The following is a 23,166-nucleotide window of genomic DNA, read 5'->3' on the forward strand; positions in this document are numbered from 1 at the left end:
CAAAAATCTATATAGGGTTATAATATATTTTATTCTTTACTTACCTGTTGTTTCAGGATTCTTGTTGTTTTAAATGTTTTACTGCTGTAGTCTTATTGAATTATATTATAAACATATATACACGTATAAATTTTTAGCTAACGATTCTTCTCTTGCTGGGAATGAGGACAGTATTGCTGTTCACTCTGGTGGTGACACCTTATGGAGGACAAGTGATGTATATGATCTGGATTTGTGGGCTTTTTGCAACATTTCCTCTCATTCCTGTTTGCATTCCGGCTGCTGTTGTTAAGGTTTTTGGAACGAAAAGCACTGCTGAAATTACTGGAATACTACTTTTTGCATCCGTAAGGGTAGAACAAATATTAACAACAACTTTTTGTTTCCGCTAAATATAAATGTTTTGCTGAAGAAATGATTCATTTATATAGATTTGTTTGTTTAAGGACCGACACTCGTAGTGAAGGTGTATTTAAACAATTTTTAACTTTTAAAACAGAAAATGTCGGAAATAAAGTTGATATCATGTTATAAATCAAGAAAAACTGTTTGAGTTTTAAGTGATAAATCATGAATTTTGTTCCAGGCAGCTTCTGTCTTTCTCTGGCCTTTAGTTCTCCATCGCATAACTTTTATTTTGGGATGGTATGTTATGATTTGTGTGACAGCGACTGTTGCATTCGTAGGTAAAGTATTTTAAAATCAACTCTATTTATTCCTCGAATATATTTTAACAGATTATATTTTGCAGTTTCAACGAAATTTGTTATAATGAAGTAAAATAGAATTAAATAAACGTCTGGCTCATGACTCAAATGAACTAATTTATTTTTATATGTTGAAGGGATATCATAGTCGAAGGGCATGTCACCGCTTTTGTTAACCTAAATTGAACTACTCTTTTATGAATTTATATCAATAAATTTGGAATAAAATTGTGTACTTTAATTTATACATCAGTTAATTTCTGAATCTTAAAAATAAATAGTGAATAACTAAATTTCGATTTTTGTGTCTCTCGTGGTATGCTGAATGCACCACTCATTCAAATTAAAAGTTTACGATGTGCAAATCCAAAGTTAATTATGTTGTACCAGTTATGAACTCATATTGCCTATATCGATAAGATAAATTTTGTAATAAGAGATATTTGCTGATATGTGGCTACTTTTATTCAATCAAACACAGTGCACCCGCCCATCACGTTCCATTTTTGGAAAGATTTCTTTTTCTATACTTATGTTTCTGACAGGTGAATAAACAATCAATAGCTCAAAGTTTCTTTCCCAGCCTCTTTCATAAAACTCGTTCTTTTTATAGTTAATTTGAAGCTGTTAAAGTCAGTCTTTTGTTAGCTCGACATTTCATTTTATAGAGATCCAAATACATCTTAATTACTACGCTTGATAAATTATAGTAAAATTCTACGGTATTAATATACTAATTTGTCATTTTTGATTATATTAATTAATGTACAAAACCTAAAAAATATATTATTTTACAAACACCATGTGCGAAATGTCTTGAGACATAGCAACGTGCGAGAAATAGCAATCGAATACATAGTTCGCAACTAGAAGATATATTTTTGCTATATTCTTTGTTTATTGTTTTATGCTTTAAGAAAAATAAGTTTAAGAACCCATTTGGAAATAGCAGTAATGCAAATACATACATAATTAAAATGTGAGTGTACTTTATAAATACTAGTCCACTGAAACACAGTAAAGACTGGTCCTTTTATAACAGCCAGTTTTATATTTTTAGTTACAGTAACATGAGTACGCGGCTGAAATATCATCATAATAAAAATAATAAATATATATAAAAGTACAAAGTTTTGAAATTTAATCTATGTAGTATAACCATTGTATTTTCCTTTTATAGTATTTAGTCGTTCTAAAAGCCATAATTTATGTGTATTTCCTAATTTTTGTGATGGTTACGACATTTGTCAATTCTAACGAACTCTTACAGAAATTCATTAATGAAAATAACAGATAGAATATAAACTTTTCTTCTTACAAACAGTTGGTAATTGTTTGGATGTTAGAAAGATTTCGCATGGCATGTGAAATTTGAAACTATTTTGATACATAAAAGTATTTTATCTTAAAATCAAAAATATTTTGGATGTTGGATTGACAAACAACTACAAGAAAGCATACGAAGAACATTTCTTAAAATATCTAATATTTTGCATCATAAAGCCCTTTTATGTTTACTGATGATCTGAATGATTTTGTGAATATATGCTTACTAGTTTAAAAGTTAGAGCATCAAATCTGTAACAAGAATAAAATGGTTGCTAGGTCGTTTTCAGGGACTGAATCCGTGACGAAAGAGTTATAATTATCAGTATGTAATGAATATAATTTGTTTCAGTTTGATATACATTAGTTTTATAATACATCTTGTAATAAAATTTGTATTAATATAATGTATTATTCTGGTATAATTGTTTGTTTGTTTTTGTCTTTTTGTAGGGTTACTTATAGCTATACTTCTCCCTGAAACATCTCGAACACAACCAATATCAAATAGTTTTAACAGAGACAAAGAACGGACTCATTACAGATCTGTTGAATATTAGAAGTCATTCTTTTAGATATTTTTAAACTGCAACTTTAACAAAGACTTTAAGAATTACTCTACTTTATTAATATTGTTTCTCCTCATATATTACATACGTATGTATAAACGATATTGCAAATTCTGCAATATTTCTTTAGGTTATGACATTTAACAAATTAAGAATATTTTAGACGACAAACAAAAATACAAGACTAGTAACGTGATTTTTAGATACATTCAGAACTTTCATATCTAGTAGCGATATTCAGATATAGCGTGTGATATACATGAAGAGACAATTCAGTAATGAACTAAAACCATAAACTGGCTATAAAATATGATACATGAAATTCCGTTAGCCTGATAATCTCACAAAACTTACCAAGTTAAGTAATTAAAAGATAACAGAACATTAGTTGCACCAAATATTTGATTTTGTTTAAAAAATTCAGTTAAAAATATCGAGTTTTGGTTTCATTCATGGAAACTACAGAATAAAACCTAAACTCGATATTTTTAACCGTATTTTATTCAACAAAATCAAGTATTTGGTGCAACTAATGTTCTGTTATCTTTTAATTACTTAACTTGGTAAGTTTTGTGAGATTATCAGGCTAATGGAATTTCATATATCATATTTTATATATTTTATACTTTCATATCCTATTTGATTATACACTCGTTTATTACTTTATGGGTTTATTTAATATCGATTATATCACTTTTAATCTATCTCTAAGGGATTTATCATTTAACAGTTATGTTACTAAGCATAAATATTAGGAATCTAATTATAGCAAATGTATATCTATACTTAAAGTTATTTCTAAATTGCATTTTGAAAATATAAAGAAATGTATGCTTTATACTACAATAAAACATCATTGTTGTGAGTTCTATTAATATATACAATTTTATTTTACAAAATGCACATAGCTATGTAATTAAATGTAAATTCATATGAAACAGCTCACGGGTCACAACCAAACAACCTTGGGGCACAAATCCTAAAGTGGGACATCATGTAATGTGTCCTAATTTGTAGAAGTACAGGCTGAGATAATACCCAAATTGTTCAGGGGCACACCGTTTATCAAGTTCAATTTCAATTTCTTTAGCCTCACATGATTAGGAAAATGCTCAGATAGAAAAAAATTGAGAAGGTGTGAATTCTTTTTCCACCATGTCCTACATTTTACCACCTATCGCTGTCTATAGACAGATATGAGAAGGTGGTTGTTCACTAGAAAAATAAAACAAAAATTAACAAGGAAATATAACAAAAATAATAATAATTAAAATAAGTAGGAAATAGAGAATACAATACATGAATCTATGAGACAGTAAATACGTTCTTTAAGTTATCATTACAGTTCTCAGTACGCTGTTTGCACCTAAATAGAAGTATGTTAAAGTATTATTAAAATGATCCTAACAAAAATTATAAGTATAGCTCTCTCCATGTTACTTCCTCTATCTCCAATGATTCTAATGAGAGCCACACTAACAGGTATTATAAAGAGAAAGTGTTACAGTTAAGATTATACTTATCTACTTATACTCTTTTTTTAAGTTTAGTTATCCAAAATACACACACACACATATTCATGTATATTGAGAGAGACGACGTTTTACATAAGGTTCCTAGTAAGAGACGTTGATGTCACACAATTTTAAACTTTCAGACATTTCAATATTAGCATTTCCGCCCTTCCGTTTGTTTAAATCAACTTTACCTTTGACAGAATATAGGATAGTTCGTAAAACAAAATTAAAATATTGTGAACCTCACTACTTCAAAAAAAAATCGAATTCACAGATACAAAGATTGTGAATTGACGTAGCTTTATACACCAAATACTGTTCTAAAAATTATTAGTAACAATACAAGTCACTTTACTGAAAACATTATTTGCTTGTAAAATAGTTTATAATGAATTAAATCTTTACGTCTTTCGTAATTGATTCATTACGTTCTTTACAACATCAATGTATTGACGTTGCACATACTGTAATTAGTTCATTGGATGTTGTTTTTCTTGTGTTAAAAATATTAATACAGTTGTTTATGTAGAGAAACATAAATATAAAATAAAGGAAAGTAGACGTACCAGCTATGTGAGGTATCTTTTTCTGTATTACGAAGTTGTAGCCATTTTGAGCAATAATATTTACGCAAATAAACAGTACAGTACTTATATTAAATCTTGCTCTAGCCACACCAGATGAAAATGCGAAAGGATTTGGTCATTCACTGTGTGACTTGCCTTTTACATATACACTCAAAACGTTACAGTTTATAAACGTTTATAAGTTTGAGACTATGTTAAATGAAAAACAAAGGGTGTTACTATTAAGTGCAAAACTCGGTATTTATATCATCAAACACAATCAATATACCAATAAACATGAATTATACAAAATTTCGTGGTAAATAGAAATAAGCTTCGTTTACACTCTAGTATTACCTGTATCTAGATTTACAACAGAATAATAACTTGACCACCCTTTAACATTTATACATTTTAAATAAATAACTAATTTTTTCTGCAATTGGAAAATTTAAATAATTGTGTGTTAAACAAAACTTTCGACGTTCAACTTCATACGTATATATATATATATATATATATAGTAAAAATTAACACATTTTGATAATATTAAGTAAATAAACTCACAAGGAAGGACTGCGTTAAAAACAACAAATCAAAACGTCTGGCTAATGATATTAGTTTCTTATAATTAAAGAAATAGGCCGAAACAAAAATAAATCAACCCAAAAATGTTGCACTACTTGAAAAGATTCCAGGTTACAAGCTATAACATGGGATTATAAAATATGCTCTAGGTTTTTGAGGTGACTGTAGAAGATGTAGCCACATTTCGGTGGGGATACACCGTCTGTTAGTCTTAACCTCCATTTGTCAGTCTCACATAAGAAATAAAGGAGTAGCAAAAAAAGGAGTATTTATAGAAATAGAAATTAGGAGAACAAGATATGGATATTCAAGCCCAGAACGTCCCAGAGCTGTATCACCCTTCAATGCCTGCAACAGTTGTAGAAAGGTGACTGATCTTCAAAGTAAAGAAGAAAAAATCTTAATTGAGTTAAAAAATAAGAATAAGAAGATAATTCACTTCCAGTTGGATGTAAGCAAGGTGGAAAGTTATCTATTGAAGTTAGCTTTCAATATAGTAGAAATACACTAATAGAGAGCACAACACACAAATTATACTAGTATAAAGCGTCCAATCCAGTTATAGAAATAAAACAGTACAGCTAACAACCCACCACCCATTTATTAAGTCTAATCTGACTATCATGATCGAAACAAGCCTTTTGTATGCGATAAAGTGTATATTTGCATGATGTAGTACCAAGTTGTTAAATGACCTGATTCATATCTGATTATGGTTATTAGAAATTTTAACTAAAATTTCTTTATTTTTTATTTCTTTATATTTATTTAATACATTCTTATATTTGTTAAATCTAACAGAGAGAGTAACCATCAAGTGATAATACTTTTTTTACTTTTTCCATATACTGTAGCTTATGTCATTATGTTCGTTTATAGTCTTTTCTTTGTTAAAATAAAATGGGTAGATAATACTTTTTAAATGAGTAGAAAATTTAATTAAACATTCAACATAACGTATATTTTTCATAAGTAAATTTCTATAATAAGATGCTTTAAAAACAGTTTTACTCACCTCTAAAGTAGTAACTACAGGATGAACATAGCAACAGATATAGCCAAAAATATCAACCACTACATGTGTGATGATTCTTGCTACCAGGCTATGTTGTACACTCCAGTACGTCACTATTATTTCAAAACTAAGAGATTAAGTGTTTGTAATTATATCATTCAAGTAGACGAGTACGATGTTCCAGGATATACTGGAGAGATTACATTAAGTTAATACACAAGATGTACCAAACAACAATCTAATCTAAACGATATCACAAAACGGTTGCCATAGTCTATTATATTACAGTAAACGAAATATTCTCTTTACTTGTTTTGTTGATTTGCATTTGCCAATATTCATTCTTATGTTGAAAAACATTTCCATACATGTAGAACATTCAAAATATAATAAATTATTAACAAAAGGTAGGTATCCTTCTTTCTTATTTCAACCAACACTCTGGTACTTTATGCAAAACCTTGACTGATGACCAGAAACTAATACTTAGTTTTATCGTTCCTTGTTTCTTGAAGAACAGAGTCAATTCTAAATGTTGAGGTTACATTTTGAGTATCATTCTTATGAGATATTTGATTTGTTTGGCCTAGGTTATACAGTATCGTGTAGATATTATACTGATCGTCTATGAACATGCAATATTTGACATAAATCAACAGTAATACTTCTACCGTTGCGGTCCTTATAAGAATATGTATTATTTATTTATTTTCACATGTTGCAATGTCCAATCTAGACTTAGCTCGAAGCTTATTATTTCTTGTGTTTGTGGCCATTAATGGCACTTACGTTTTTTTAGGTCCACGGGAACACATTCAACAATCAACTCCTCAGGATCTATTGCAGAGATTAGGTCTATGTGCTATGCCTACCAGAACGTTGTTAGCCACTTCACTTTCAGGGATCTTGGTTAGGTCTCCACGTTAATTATTTCATTAGGTGGATTATTTTGTATTAGTTGACAATATATTGCCAATTTAAATCTTTATAATGATAAAAAATAACTTCAATAAACTTTACTCTCATTCGTATTCGTAACGGTCTAAATTGAACACCCCTTTACAAACAGATGTGAACAACAAAAACATAATTTTAACGATAAAAACACATAGAAATAAATTTAGTAATGTTACTAAAATTACAGATATTTATGACAAAATATATGTTCATATCAATATCAAGCGACAAGCAGAAATAATTATGCCCTTCAATAATTACCTCGTGAATATCTATTTTTTGTAAAATTTGTCGCAGTATATTCATTCGCAGACAAAGTAACGAGAGTACAGTCTCATGAGATAATAAATGTACATGATTTTATACTAAATTAAGAGTATATATACGTCACTGCTAGGAAATGTTGTGTCAGTTTTATTATACCACGTTCATAAAAAAATAGAATTTTGCTATCTCATATGTTAATCTATAGGCATAGTTTCATAAACGGGTCCGGCATGACAAGGTGGTTAAGACACTTGACTCATAATCCGTGGGCCGCAGGCTCGAATTACCGTCAAACCTAACATGCTCGCCCTTTCAGCAATGGGGGTTTTCTAATGTTGTAGTCAATCTCACTATTCATAATTAAGAGAGTAATCTAATAGGTGACGGTGAGTGGTAATTACTAGCTGTTTTCTTCTAGTCTTACACTGCTAAATTCTAGACGGCTCGCGCAGATAATCTTTGTGAAGCTTCGTGCGAAATTCGAAACAAACAAATTGAAAGGCGAATATAGACCTACATAATTATAAGACTTCACCAGTGAATATATTTTTACATTCTGAAATTACTGAACTCAATCATCTTTGAATTACTCATATTTATATACAGGATTTTCTTTCTGCATACAACAAGAAGCTTCTGGAATCTTAACGTTCACAACCTTTTACGACTTTGCTTTATGCGATCTCTAGCAAATAATAAATTTAAAAAAAATGACACTATAGCCTGCACTAAAACATTTCCTTAATAGTTTAGGACTAGCAATTTCTTGCATGATTGAATATTTGTAAGCACAAAGAAAGAAAGAGGAACGTATGTTTGGTATAAAACAGTGAAAAAATATTAAGGTATTACACTCATATTTCTATTTTCTGTTTTGTCGACAGGTTCAAAAATATTTTAACTTCCATTAGACCTCAGAAGCTGGGATGTTATATCTATGAACATTACTTAGTGGGGTTTCTAGAAGGTAATTAATAACTTACTACTTGGAGTTATCAAGAATTGTGTTGTACATTCCATTGCTCTCGGAAACAGACACTTCAAGTTATTAGTTCGAACTCAATTTATTTAGTAAGACTGCATTTGCACAACAAATATTATAGTGTCAACCAATATGTGCGCTCGCGTTGTAACCGAGTAAAACAATCAGCCGCTGCAACCAATGTAGAACGAAAAAATAATAATTTATTGAACTTTTACAACCAAAGAAATCAAAAAAGGAAATCTTTAAACAATTCGAGCACAGTTAGCCCTCATGTAGCTTTGCACGAAATTCAAAAACAAACAAACAGTTCGAATATAAAAGTTATTTACCAAAAACTTAGTTATCAAATACGTGTCTGACCAGAACTTCATATCAACTGTAATGAACAACAGAACCTAAATATAAAAAGAATAGTAATAATTTTAATAAATAATGGTTTGTTTTGAATTTCGCGCAAAGTTACATGAGAGCTATCTGTGCTAGCCGTCCCTAATTTAGCAGTGTGAGACCAGATGGAAGGCAGTTAGTCATCACCACCTACTACCAGCCCTTGAGCTACTCTTTTACTAACAAACAGTGGGATTGACATTCACGTTATAACGCCCTTACCGCTGAAAGGGCTAGCATGTTTGGTATAAAGGGGATTCGAACCCGCGACTCTCGGATTACGAATTTAGTGCCTTTACCATCTGGCCATGCCTGAACTAATGATAAATAATGAAACCAGGAGTAAAATATCGAAGAGGAAAACCTAATTAAAAAAAACTTTACAATATTGTGAGTTTAGACAATTTCAAAATTAACACGATATGGAGTAACGATCAACAGTAATATGCTTTAACTATATCTCGTGAATTAACTCGTTTACATTTAAGGCAGGATTCTTATTTTGGTAGTTAGATCACGATATTTTATCTCATATGAACGTTTCAAAATATTAAGATATGTAAAAGAACCTTGTGGCAGTTTCATAATAAGTACACACGCATAGTACATTTAACGTATCACTAAAACTTTATAATTGAATTAAACGACAGAAGAATTAATAAATGAACGGTAAACAAACTTATAAAACCAAAAAGTTGAAACTCTTATATCACATCATATATACATATGCTGCATATTTTCAAATACACATGCACAGTAACATATCTAAACTATAAAAAAGAGGAGCATTGTTAATTATATTTATATACCCAGATACTAAGAAATATAAACTAAATAAGCAAAGATATATTTTCAATTGAAACTTCATAAAAACCCAATTGGTTGTAGCGACTCCTGGATTTGAGTGAAAACGTATCCTCTTCATCCATTTAAGTTTTAGATGAAATTTCTACGTTAATGTAAACATAACCTTCACTTTGTCTACTTACAGATGTGCTGTCATTGTACATTATACTTGTTTATATTTATAAATTTAATAGTGTTTTTGAAATTGTTTTTACTGGTAATTATCAATAAATACATTTAACTGTACATCGTTTCAGAAAATACAAGAACAACAATCACGCTCCAACGAAGTCCAATGAGAAAACCTAGTTTGCCTCCAAAGTAAAACAGTGAACATGTAGAGATAAACAGATAGAAAACCCATATATTGCGTCCTTCTTTACTATTTATCTCAGGTAATAAGTTAAATAAGGAGTGGTTTCCAATGGTTAGTATAGTATCGAGTGCCAGATAAATCAGAAAACATCCACCAACTGATACCAAGGATCGAACTTACATTCCATTGACTTTTACATACGAATAATACCAGTACTTTCTAGTTTTAACATACCTAGAAAAACAATAATACATATGATAATCTAGATATACTGAAGGAACTCAAACTTTTGTACTCATATCAAAGGAGCCTCAGACTAAAAAAGTTTTGGAATCATTTGAATAATAGGTTCGATTCGAATAAATTGTTCCCCGCTGGTACAGCGTTAAGTCCATGAAATTACACCACTAAAATCAGAGGTTCCATTTCACTCGGTATACTCAGCAGATAGCCGGATGCTGCTTTGCTATAAGGAAACTCACACAACTCGAATAAACTACAAGATATAAGATTAAAGGAAGCGTGAATCTAAAAATGAAATTTTGAACAACCTACGAAAGTTAACATGACACCCAAATAACAACCCGTTTATCAAGTAAAGAAGAATTATTTAACTGGTAAACAATGAATATCAAATAGTAAAATGGTATCTAAGAACAGTTAAACTTGGATAGGTGTAAACTGAGTTATTTGTTAACTTTGTTTAATTAGTAAAAATGATCATGAAACGAGTTTAAAAGGTAAAATTTGTAAGGTTTGAGCTCTTGCTTTTCCTAATTTCTTCTTACCATTGCTATAAATACTAGAAAAGTGTCTACTTACAGAGTCCGGGCTTATATCTTTCTTTATTTTGCATAGAAACAGGAGTCCGGGAAACAAATTACAAGTTATATTATTAAGTAAGTTTTAATCGTCACACAACTTATAACAAACCAAACCTAAGAAACACTAGTTCTGCAAGACATATTTATTTATTTATATGTGTTTGTTCAACAAATAAGAAATTGCGTATCGTGTATAGCACAATAATTCATATCATCTATTTGTCGATATTTGCTGGTGTCTCAGCACAAATATCCCAGATAAAATATTGGATTTACTCAACAATGTATATTAATAATATTTCAGTAAATTATATTCAGAGTTAAACTTTGTAACTGCAGTGTTTATATTACTTACGTTGTTTATTTTTTAGATGTATGTAAATATAAAAACGTATTTACAACTGCATTTGCTATTGCGAAAAAAATGAGCTTTCAAACAACTACAGCAAAACATTCTCACGCGAGCAAGAACAAATTGTTTACTAAGAGAACCAACTACTTTTCTCGTCTCTAATATTCAAATGTTTAGAGCAGCTTGTAGAAATAATGAAATTAATATGTTTATTTTACAACATCTCAGATTGTTTATACACAAATATTTATATCGAAATCATCTGGTATTGTAGGAAATGGCTGGGTTTTGCTGCACTTCAAACTCAAGAACAGTTCATTCACTAATACATATGATGCATAAAATTTAAATAATTGGTTTAGTACAGTTAAAGAAGAAAACACGTTTCAAACATGTTATTGTAGTCTAACAGAAATAAAGCATCAGTCAGAAGGGACTCGTGCAGCCAAACTTTGAGGTCAAAAACACAATCGTATTTCAGCAAGTGTGAGACAACACACAACAGGGAAATCTAATCATACATTACGTTAGCAGAACTCACGCTAGCTAGTTACACTAAACATAAAATGTTCAAGACTGGGAGATAACACAAGATCACTTTAATGTCTCTAAACTTAATCAACTTGATATCAGGGAAAATGATTTTATTTGAAGAACAGCCTCAACGTTCTACACTAACAAACAATATTAATCACTTATGACTTCAAGAAAACTGAGGAAGAATTTGTTTTGTATAGGAGGTAAAGGAAAGAAGAATGGATATCATTATAGAACTGAAACATAATAGTGGAAATAAAATGCATTAGTTAATAATCAGTGGAACACAGGATAGAAGAGTAAAGGTATTTTCTCAATTGTCAACTGTTAGCCTAATGTAATTAGAATGTTACGCTTTCACCACCAAGATATTCCAAAGTGGGTAACGAAACAAAAACAATTTTCATTCATTCAATGAAGTAGGATATGAAGATCATACTGTATACAGTAAGGTCAAGAAAGTATCAATGTATCACTAGTTCTCTTGGACCTAACAGCATGTTACGTATTGTAATAATATCCTTGAAGAGTCTCCGATTTATTTTGTAATGATTTCATATAGTTGGAAATTTTAATTTTAATTTAAACGCTAACTGTTTGTCGATGTATATAAATTTGTGATTTTGTGTTGATACATAGGTACACTTCACTGTACGGGAATGTAAACTAGCTTTATTCTTATATGGTCTCAAATAAACTTCTTACTGCTGAAGTTATATAATGTCTTCCTTGAATTACTAACGTCTCAAGTTAATTCTCTGAAGTTGAACAGTCCGTAATCTTCGAAATATATAAACGTTCCTGGTCAAATATCTGCAGTTTTCCGATTAATAATCGTTTATCATCATTATAGCTTCCGAGACTTATTGTACACTGACTGCGGAGATACAACAAAATTATAGTGGTTCTCCGCGTGTTGCATTTACTACCTTTAACATTAGAAGAGATTCTCGAAAATTCATCTGGCAACAATACTGGTACTTACGTAAACATATACATCATTGGTTCTTACGTTCGAGAATCTTCTACAAATTAAGAAAACAGAAAGAAATTGCGCAATACACCTTGAACAATGTATGTTATATACGTTTCTAAATATATATTAAACGGAAACATAGATAGATATTAAAATAACATTAAATCCGTTCCAAGCAATAGGCTCAGCATTGACTATTTTATATTGTTTCAAAGACTTAATACTAAATCATTCATACACCTCAGGAGTGAAAAAAAGTCAATTCACATAACATTAAATTAGATTACACACATTTCTAGAATAACAACTTTAAGAGACAAAAAAAGTTTATTTAAAGCAATATTTTAGATATGTTAACTTTACTTGAAAAAGCTACTTTTTATTGGTAAAATGTGATACACAAATAGAAAAATAGCTAATTTGAATATAAAGAAATACTCTAGCTTAAAATACCTCTCAAAAATTGATAAATAACGTAAGTATCAGTTATTAGTTGTTGAAGTAACGTAAGGGTGGGTAGAATATACGTATAATTTTAAAAATAAAAAGTAAAGAATTGGAAATATTATAACCAGAATAGTTATTTCAGCTGAATACTTTTCATTGTTAGATAAATTATATTAAAATAATTTCACAATAATTATTAACTTTTATTCTGATAAGAGAAATATATATTAATGTAATCTTTTTAAAATATACATAATTAATTTTTGATTTCACTGGTACTCATCAAGGGTAATAATAATGATATTATGATGTCGTGGGCTGCTGGCACATACACTGGTTCAAATTTATTTTTCAACCTAATCAATACTACGATAAACGTCATTGTTATTTTATTGTTATAATCAAATTTAGATTTCTTTATTTAATCATTTCTATTACTCTTCATTAAGAGAGAAGGCAGCTAATCATCACCACCAACCGCCAACTCTTAGGCTCCTTTTTTACCAATGAATAGTGGGATTGACCGTCACATTATAACGCTTCCACGGCTGAAAGGGCAAGAATGTTTGGTGCGCTGGGGGCTTGGAACCCGCGACCCTCAGATTACTAGTCGAACGCAATAACTCACCTGATCAGGCCGTGCTGTATATTTTGTCACCACTGTATAATTATGACCAGACATTTAAGGGCTTTGTCGTGTTCTCAGTGAATTTGATGTTATTCATCAATAATTCAACATTGTCTGCTCAGTTTAGAATTGTAGTTGTACACAAATCTTATTTAATTTACTTAATAAGATGGGTTATTTGAGATAAGTAAAAGCATGTTTATATTGTTCTGTCAATTTTGTATAATTTATTTAAATACAGCAATAATATAAAATTCTGATTCGCTAACACCTGTAGTAACACAGTAACAAGTTAACTTATATCTGTCTGAACTTAAATCACTATTGAAGTAGTCATTTGACACCAAATTTAGAAATAAAATATCCAAAGACCGAAATCAAGTACTGGAATCCGGAAACCAAACAGTAAGTTAAACCCTAATTAAAAAAGGAAAAAAAACACAATATTCCTAAAAATATTTTTCAATATTAATAAGAATATCGAATGATAAACAGCAGTACTTCACTAACTATATCTTCATTAGCGTGGTACTTTCTACTAAAGAGTTTCTCACCTTGTAGGGTATTATGTGACACCGCTGGATACAAATTAATCAAGTTTTATTTAAATTTTCTCACTTTTTAAATGTTAGTTTTTATTTGCAGACCTTACACCATTCAGTTGGTTCTCTCCTCATACAAGAAACTGTGGTTTCCGCCCATTTAGTCCTAGGTTCTTGTTATATATATTTCTAAACTTTTAAGCAGCTTCAATATATTACGGCCCAGCATGGCCAGATAGTTAGGGTGCTCGACTCATAATCTGAGCGTCGCAGGTTTAAATCCCCGTCACACGAAATACTCTCACCCTTTCACCGTAGCAGTGTTATAAACTTATGCGCAATCCCACTATTTGTTGCTAAAAGAGTAGTCCGAGAGTTGGTGATAGGTGATGATGACTAAATACCTTCCCTCTAGTCTTACATGAAAAATTAGGGACTGCTGATGCAGATAATTCTCGTAAAGCTTTGCGCCAAATTCAAAATACATCTATGAACCAATACATGAAAAACCCATTAATCGAAATAACTTCACAACACATAGGAGTGATGGGCTGACTGCGATGATATAAGTCTATGAATTTTCAACAGGTTTGTAGACAGAATGGATTCTCGACATTTGTGGTTGACGGAAGGGAGACACATTTTCTAGCTTGTAGATGACCGTCATGTGTGTCAGCATTTACACCTGTTCTGTTATTACTGACAACACACATGATCATCATCCTGTTCAGTCATTACTGACACAGTATGCTTTATTTTTACCACTTTGGTGTCGAATGGTTTATTCAGCAATAATGTAAGTTTATTTGAATATAATCTAACTTGTGTTTGAAAATAACTGAGAAACAAAACATTCAAATTTACAACAAAATCTTTATGATACAGGGTATTTGTTCAGATATCAATGTAACGGTCACAAATGAATACACAACATCATTCAGGGTTGGACAACAAAAAGCGATTTACTAAATAATAAAAGCATTTAGAATAATTTCAACACCAGAACACACACAATAGTCACGTACTTGTGTAAGATTTGACCCTAATTTTAGTGCAAAATATATTATTTCAAAACATAGAATCGACATTTGTTTGTAATTAAGTACATAGGTTCATCACGAGCATCGAAACCCAGTTTCTAGCTGTGTAAATGTGCAATATACCACTTAAGGGCACGGAATCAGGAACAAAAAACATGAAAAACGTAATAAAATACATTATACCAATATTCTAAAAATATTTTTTCAATATTAATAACAAAATGCAAAAATGTTGCACCAATAATTTACTAAATGCATCATTAAATAACTATGTAATGATTTTTTCTTTGTTAGTTTGGAACTTTCTATTAAATAGTACCTTGGCCAATTCTATATTTTGTAAAAACATTGGGTACAAATTTATTTCTGATCCAAATGCCTTCCACCATACAAATGGTTCTTTTTTCGAACAAAAATCCACAGCTTCGACAAATCTCAGTGGTTATTACTGGCTTTTTAACCAGAAAATTCTAAAATTCTAATGATAAAACGAATTAAAATCAATGAAAATATTCTAACATGCCTTGTATACTTTTAATTTTGTTACTTAAAGTAATATAAAGACCACAATGTTAACATATTTCTGAAAACACATGACACTGTGTTATTGCTTGTCAGTCACTATAGTTGTCAGAAAGTAAACAGCAAGTAATATGAAATACAGACTTGAGTCAAAAGTATAAAAATCAAGCTCATACGATCAAACAAAGTCATAATATATTCAGTAATATGTTTCGAATTAAATTATCTAATATTCATAACTTCATTTATTATTCAAAATAACATCAGTCGTGACTGTGTGATTAACCATTATTTTGTCTTTTCATTATCTTTACTTTTCTAGGAGCTCTGACGTAACGCCGCTGTACCTTTTGATCATTTTGCAACTACAGTTTACATGCGTAAGACTTCCTTAGGGTTAAATTATAATAGCTATTTGGTTTATTGTCTATCTATACTTAAAAAAAAAACATTAATACCTCCACGAAAATTGGATATATCCTGAATTTAGGGATAAGTTAAAGATTGCTGTTAGGTATTCAAATAATCTAAGAGTATGACAAAAAAACTATCCTAGCATGTATGCCATCTTCTCCCAGGACTTTGTTTTTGTTGTTATGATTCCTTCTCAGAGTTCTTGTTCGGTACAGCTTTGTATATAGTCGTTTGCTGTATTAATGTTTCTGCTATTTATGTTAACTGGAAAGTGAGGTTTGAATAATTCCATATTATTTGTTATGTAGACGTCTACTTCGTCATAAAAACGTGTGTTCGGGTCTGGTTCATGAGGTGTTCTGAACTTACTTTTTAAATGTTGTTTGAAGGCTTCAGTTTAGATGTTTTGGCTTATGGTGTTGTGCAAGGCTAGTGGTGGCTATTTTCTTGTTGCGTTGTCTCTTGGTTTGTGAATTCTTTTAAATGTGACCAGATTTGTTTGATATCTGTTTTTGTCATTTAGTTGGGAGTAGAAGGTGTTCCATTTTACTTCTGTTCGGTCTCCTGCTGGAGCAGCGGTAAGTCTTCGGATTTGCAACATTAAAATCAGGGAACTGAATCCCATCAGTGGACGCAAGTACAATGTAGCTTTGATATAAGAAAAACACAAATACTACTTTGGTTTGTATTTTCTCTTTTGTGTTTATTCTTGTTTTTATTGCTTGATCTCTTGTTTGCATATATTGTCTTTATAGTTGTCTAGGTTTTTAAATAAGAGTTTTGAGATGCAAAAGTGTTTTCCATGAAATCTTTTTTATTTTGTGTTGATGCAGTTTGTCTGTTTGGCGGCGTCGTGTAGGCACTCCGTGTTTATTTGACAGTTCTTATCTACTTCAGATCATTTCGCGGCTGTTTGATATACTTTAATAGATAGAAGATTATTTGATACTCCTTGCTAATTTGTCTTTTGTTTTGAATTTCGTGCATAGATATATGAGGACTATCTGTACTTGACGTCTCTAACTTAGCAGTGTAAGTTATTGTTGTTGTTGTTGTTGTTTGGAATTTCGCACAAAGCTACTCGAGGGCTATCTGTGCTAGCCGTCCCTAATTTAGCAGTGTAAGACTAGAGGGAAGGCAGCTAGTCATCACCACCCACCGTCAACTCTTGGGCTACCATTTTACCAACGAATAGTGGGCTTGACAGTCACATTATAACGCCCCCACCGCTGAAAGGGAGAGCATGTTTGGATAACGAGTCAAGTGCCTTAACCATCTGGCCATGTCTGGCCTAGTGATATTTAATGAAAAATATCGAAGAGGAAAACCTAATTCAAAAATCTTAACAATACTGTGAGTTGAAACAACTTCAAGATTAAAACAATATTGAATAACGATCAACAGTAATAAGCTTTAACCATATCACGTGAATTAACTCGTTTATATTTAAGGCAGGATTCTTATTTTGGTAATTAGATCACGAGGTTTCATCTCATGTGAACATCTAACTTATATAACCTTTCACAATATTAATGTATGTATATCATTGCTAGAAGAATCTTATGGTAGTTTCATAATACATACACATATAAATTTAACCTACTATAGCTAGAAGAAGAGACTTAGCGTTTTAGTATATATAAAATTTTATAATTGACCTAAACGATATAAGAATTAATAAATGAACGGTAAACAAACTCATAACACCTAAAAAGTTGAAACTGTTGTATCACATCATATATACATATGCTGCATATTTTCAAATACACATGCACAGTAAAATATCTAAACTATAAAAAGAGGAGCATTGTTAATTATATTTATATACCCAGATACTAAGAAATATAAATAAAATAAACAAAGATATATTTCAATTGTAACTTTATAAAAACCCAATAGGTTGTAGCGACTCTTGGATTTCAGTGAAAACGAATCCTCTTCATCCATTTAAATCTTAGATGAGGTTTCTATGTTAATATAAACATTAGCTTCACTTTGTTTGCTTACAGGTGTGTTGTCATTGTACATTATACTTTTTTACATTTATAAATTTAATAGTGTTTTTGAAATTGTGTTTATTGGTGATTATCAATAAATCTAAATCTAAATGTACATCTTACCAGAAACTATAAGAACCAACGATCATGCTCCTACGAAGTCCAATGAGCAAACCTAGTTTGCCTCCAAAGTAAAACAGTGAACATGTAGAGATAAATAAATAAAAAACCCATATATTGTGTCCTTCTTTACTCTTTATCTCAGGTAATAAGTTAAGTAAGGAGTGGTTTCCAAAGGTTAGTAGTGTACCGAGTGCCAGATAAATCAGGAAACATTCAGCAACTGATACCAAAGGTCGAACTCACACTACACTGATGTTTATATACGAATAATACCAGTACTTTATAGTTTAAACTACGTAGAAAAACAATAACACATATGATAATCTAGACTGTAGATAATTTATTATATTTTTATATATTGTAGGAACTTAAACTTTTTTATCATATCAAGGGAACTTCAGATTTAAAAAGTTTTGGAACTATTTGAATAATAGGTTCGATTCAAATAAATTGTGCCCCGCTGGTACAGCGTTAAGTCCATGGATTTACACCGCTAAAATCAGGGGTTCGATTTGACTCGGAGGACTCAGCAGGTACCCGAATACGGCTTTGCTATTAGAAAACTCACACAACTCGAATAAACTACAAGATATAAGATTAAGGGAAGCGTGAATCTAAAAATGACTTAGAAGATGAAATTTGTAACAACCTACCAAAATTAACATGGTACTCAAATAACAACCCGTTTATCAAGTAAAGCAGAAATATTTAACTAGTAAACAATGAATATCAAATAGTAAAATGGTATCTGAGAACAATTAAACTTGGACAGATACAAATTGAGTTATTTGTCAACTTTGTTTAATTAGTAAAAATGATCATGAAACGAGTTTAAAAGGTAAAATTTGTAAGGTTTGAACTCTTGCTTTTCCTAATTTCTTCCCACTGTTGCTATAAATATTAGAAAAGTGTCTACTTACAGAGTCCGGTCTTATTTCTTTCTTTATTTTACATAGAAACAGGAGTCCGGGAAACAAATTACAAGTTATATTATTAAGTAAGTTTTAATCGTCACACAACTTATAACAAACCAAACCTAAGAAACACTAGTTCTGTAAGACAGAAACAGATTTCACTCAAATTATATATTCTTACATAACAATTGTTCTGTTCATGCGTATACTCACTGTTTATTGCGTTTATATGTACAGGTAGAACAAAGTAAAACTTGTATTTTAAAACAGATGGTTTTTAGTATTAATGTAAGTGTTACATATTTTGAACTTTTACAGTTAAACAGCTTTCTCTACAATTATCAGCTACAGAATGTAAATGAAAACTCAGAAAATAAAGTGTTTTTTTTTATAAAATTTAGATATTAATTTTGCATACACTATTTTTAAATGCATGAAATGGCATTAGTAGAAAAGAGAAAAATACTATATAAAAGTTAAAATTATTATAACTTTTTCAAAACTTTGAATTAAAATGAGTGTGTAGAAAGCTGCAAACAAAATCGGAAAAATATTTATCATTCTGCAATAAGAGCTCAGACATACATAAAAGTACCCGCTGGTTCAGCAGAAAGTCTACGGATTTACACCGTTAAAATCAGGAGTTCAACTCCCTTCTGTGGGCTCTGCAGATAGTCCGATGTAGCTTTGCTATAAGGAAATATACATACACATAAATAAAAAGTGTACAAAATGAGATAAAAATATTCCTTTAATATTTTATGTATTTGATAAACAGCATAAAAACAGTTAAAGAATATTTAACATATACAATTCAAACACAAACACGAGAAGAAAACTGCAAATCATAAAATAAAAAAACTGAATTTTACTAAGACTAGGAAAGGCAAAATTAAGTGAAATAAAAAATATGAATCAGCAAATATTGGATAATTTTGGAAATAAAAAATTCAAATAATAACATCAAAAGTTGGAAAAATGAATCTCAGAAGGTTTGTTTATTTGAAATCAAGCATAAGCTACCCGATGAGATAAGAGATTTCCGCTCAATACGAATATCAAAATCGTATATCTCGGGTTGTAGATCTGTAGACAAACCATTGCGTAACTTGGTGGCTCGAGGAAGGTAAATTTAAACTTACTGCTTTTAAAAAAGCAAATTTCCTTCACTTTAACATTTTCAACGTTTCCATATCTCAGAGTATTATCATAGAGATCTGCTTTCGCTGTAAAGCAAAGTAATCACTATGATTATTTTAAGATAATTTTTCGTGAAGTAAGCCCAAAATCACTGCGATGAGGGCACGGAAAGTAAAATCTGTAGAACCAATGGTTGTCAGAAACGTATATAAACGTCTGTTCGTAAGTTTTAAATACAGTAAGAAAGTAATTCTGAATATAAAAGTAATATTTTACAGCACTCTGGAGAAAGTTTCACAACACAGTATTGGTGTTGGTATTTCGTTTGGAACTACAAGTTCATTTTATTTTCTAATAGTTATAGAAGCAACAATCAATGTTTTCATGTATAAGATTCATTCCGTTTCAAGATGGTTTATGATAAGAATAATTTTTCAATTTTTTTCGCGAAGTCGTAGTTTCTGAAATCTCAATTTTCATGATCTCAGATAGAGTAAAATCATGTTATGTTCATATACTTATCTTACAGAAACCATTCATAAATATTAATGGATTATTTGAGCAAATAGAAACTATCGATAACAAGAGAAAATTCTTCCATTTTCAGAAGTTCCTTTTGAATTCAGCTTGACCATTATTGTACGGGGGCCTGGCATGGCCTAGCGCGTTAAGGCGTGCACTTCGTAATCTGAGGATCGCGAGTTCGCGCCCGAGTCGCGCCAAACATGCTCGCCCTCCCAGCCGTGGGTGCGTTATAATGTGACGGTCAATCCCACTATTCGTTGGTAAAAAGTAGCCCAAGAGTTGGCGGTGGGTGGTGATGACTAGCTACCTTCCCTCTGGTCTTACACTGCTATATTAGGGACGGCTAGCACAGATAACCCTCGAGTAGCTTTGTGCGAAATTCCAAAACAAACACTTATTGTACGGTTGTTTGTCACGAACGCTCACAGTGGCTGAATCTTCTTTCAATGGTGCACAGAAATTTTCGTTACCTGTTGTTGTTCTGCTGCCCATGTCTTTAATAAATGGTCAACTAAATTCTCGACTACAAGACTATCTTGATGTTTCGTTCACAGTAGTTAATTCACTGAATGTTGTTTCTATCTGTGTTATAAACGTGAATACAGTTGATTCTTATGTATAAAAACAGAGAATCCAATATATTGGAAAATAGACATATAAATTTTTAAAATGTATTTTATTACGCGACTAAGTATTCACTTTAAGCAATACTAATTTCTTTAAAAAATACAACTCTTCATGTATATTCAGTCTTGGATAACCATTTTAAGATGAAAATGTTTTAATTTCAATAATGTTTGTATTTATTAGTATAAACATCTGTTTTCACAGCTTTGATTCACCTTATTAAATATGTATCTTGAGATATAATTTCTATTGGACAATAAAGTAACACTGAATTTCTTAGCAAAATTAGTCAAGATATTGGATAAGAAACCGTAAAACAGGTATTATTTATAAAACTTATCTGGAACTCATATAACAGCGAAAATTACCACTGTTTCATAAAACTGTTATGTACATTTCTAAAGGTATTGATAGAAGTAGCGAAATGTCTGAAAAAATATATCAGAACGATGATAAATTATTTTACTGCCACATTTGCTATAAAGAAAAGTTAAACATGAGTGAGAGTGAGAGCAGGTCATTATTAAAAAGACATATCTTAATTTTTTTGTGTAATTTGGTTGAAATTCAGCATACGTCTACAGAAACCTTACTATTTAGACTAAAATAATTCCAGCTCGCGTTAATGAAAAATATTAAAGTAAAATAGTTACAGTTATTCAGATGATACAATGCGAATTTATTTTGTGTTATAAAATACCATTTGTAAAGTTATTTTAATAAAACTTCTCTAACCGTATTTAACTCTTGTGGTAGTTCTTGGTACATAAGCAGCCCAATCAATAGAATTACACCAGTAGCACTTGAATTATCAGAAACAAAGCGAGAACACTTTCCAAAATTTCATCACTGTTAAAGAACCTGAAAAACTATTGAAAGTGTACTGGTTAGTGAAAAGTAACTTGGTTTATTAATTAATTTAATACTATATGAATGATTATGATAATTTAATACTATATGAATGATTATGAATGACATTAGTTAGGTTCCCTACTTAAAATCAAGTAATTTAACCTTTTATTTTAGATTAGAAGAAACCTAAGAACTTTATTTATTCATTACCATGATTTTTGCGTTTTTGTGGTTTTTTCTAAAGACCTTAAGTTTGTTAGTAATGTAAATATTTTATTTTAACAAACAATAATGAACAGAATCTCGCCGGTTATTTAGAGCGATAAAATTTACGCTCTTCTCCATGAAGTGGGGTCCTCCGCTAGTACAGCGATAAGTCTACAGATTTACAAGCTAAAATTAGGAGTTCGATTCCCCTCGGTGGGCTCAGCAGATAGCCCGATGTGGCTTTGCTATAAGAAAAAACACACACACATGAAGTGGGTTTATATATTTCCCATTCAGTACAAAACTAAATAATGAACTATATGTGTTCTGCTCACCAGGGGCAGGGAAAATATGTTTCTAACTTTGTATGTCCATAGACATATAACTGCCACTGGAGAGGGAGTTTTTGGTTAGTTTTGAATTTCGCGCAAAACTAATCGAGGACTATCTGTG

At 30.7% G+C, this 23,166-nt stretch overlaps 1 protein-coding gene and 1 long non-coding RNA gene across 7 annotated transcripts in view; one reads left to right on the top strand and one right to left on the bottom strand.

Annotated features, from left to right (window-relative positions):
• LOC143257004 (apicoplast pyruvate carrier 1-like) overlaps nt 1–3,134 on the top strand; it is a 16,428-nt gene extending 13,294 nt beyond the window's left edge. For all 4 annotated transcript variants that reach the window (XM_076515041.1, XM_076515038.1, XM_076515039.1 and 1 more), the window contains 3 exons: nt 138–347; nt 587–686; nt 2,487–3,134. In XM_076515041.1, coding sequence (XP_076371156.1) covers nt 138–347; nt 587–686; nt 2,487–2,593 — 417 coding nt within the window. In that variant the 3' untranslated portion in view covers nt 2,594–3,134. The remainder of the gene's footprint in view (nt 1–137; nt 348–586; nt 687–2,486) is intronic.
• LOC143257007 (uncharacterized) overlaps nt 1–18,568 on the bottom strand; it is a 22,333-nt gene extending 3,765 nt beyond the window's left edge. Inside the window, exons 1-3 of one of the 3 annotated variants that reach the window (XR_013031657.1) lie at nt 18,449–18,561; nt 6,289–6,415; nt 3,166–3,817 (exon numbers count right to left, since the gene is read on the bottom strand). This is a non-coding gene — a long non-coding RNA (uncharacterized LOC143257007). Of the gene's footprint in view, nt 1–3,165; nt 3,818–6,288; nt 6,416–18,448 lie in introns of those variants that run through there. The other 2 variants (XR_013031656.1, XR_013031658.1) reach the window with 2 other exon arrangements.
• Between the last annotated feature and the right edge of the window lie 4,598 nt (nt 18,569–23,166).

This window comes from Tachypleus tridentatus, chromosome 7 (genome assembly GCF_004210375.1).
Source record: "Tachypleus tridentatus isolate NWPU-2018 chromosome 7, ASM421037v1, whole genome shotgun sequence".
Lineage (NCBI taxonomy): Eukaryota > Metazoa > Arthropoda > Merostomata > Xiphosura > Limulidae > Tachypleus > Tachypleus tridentatus.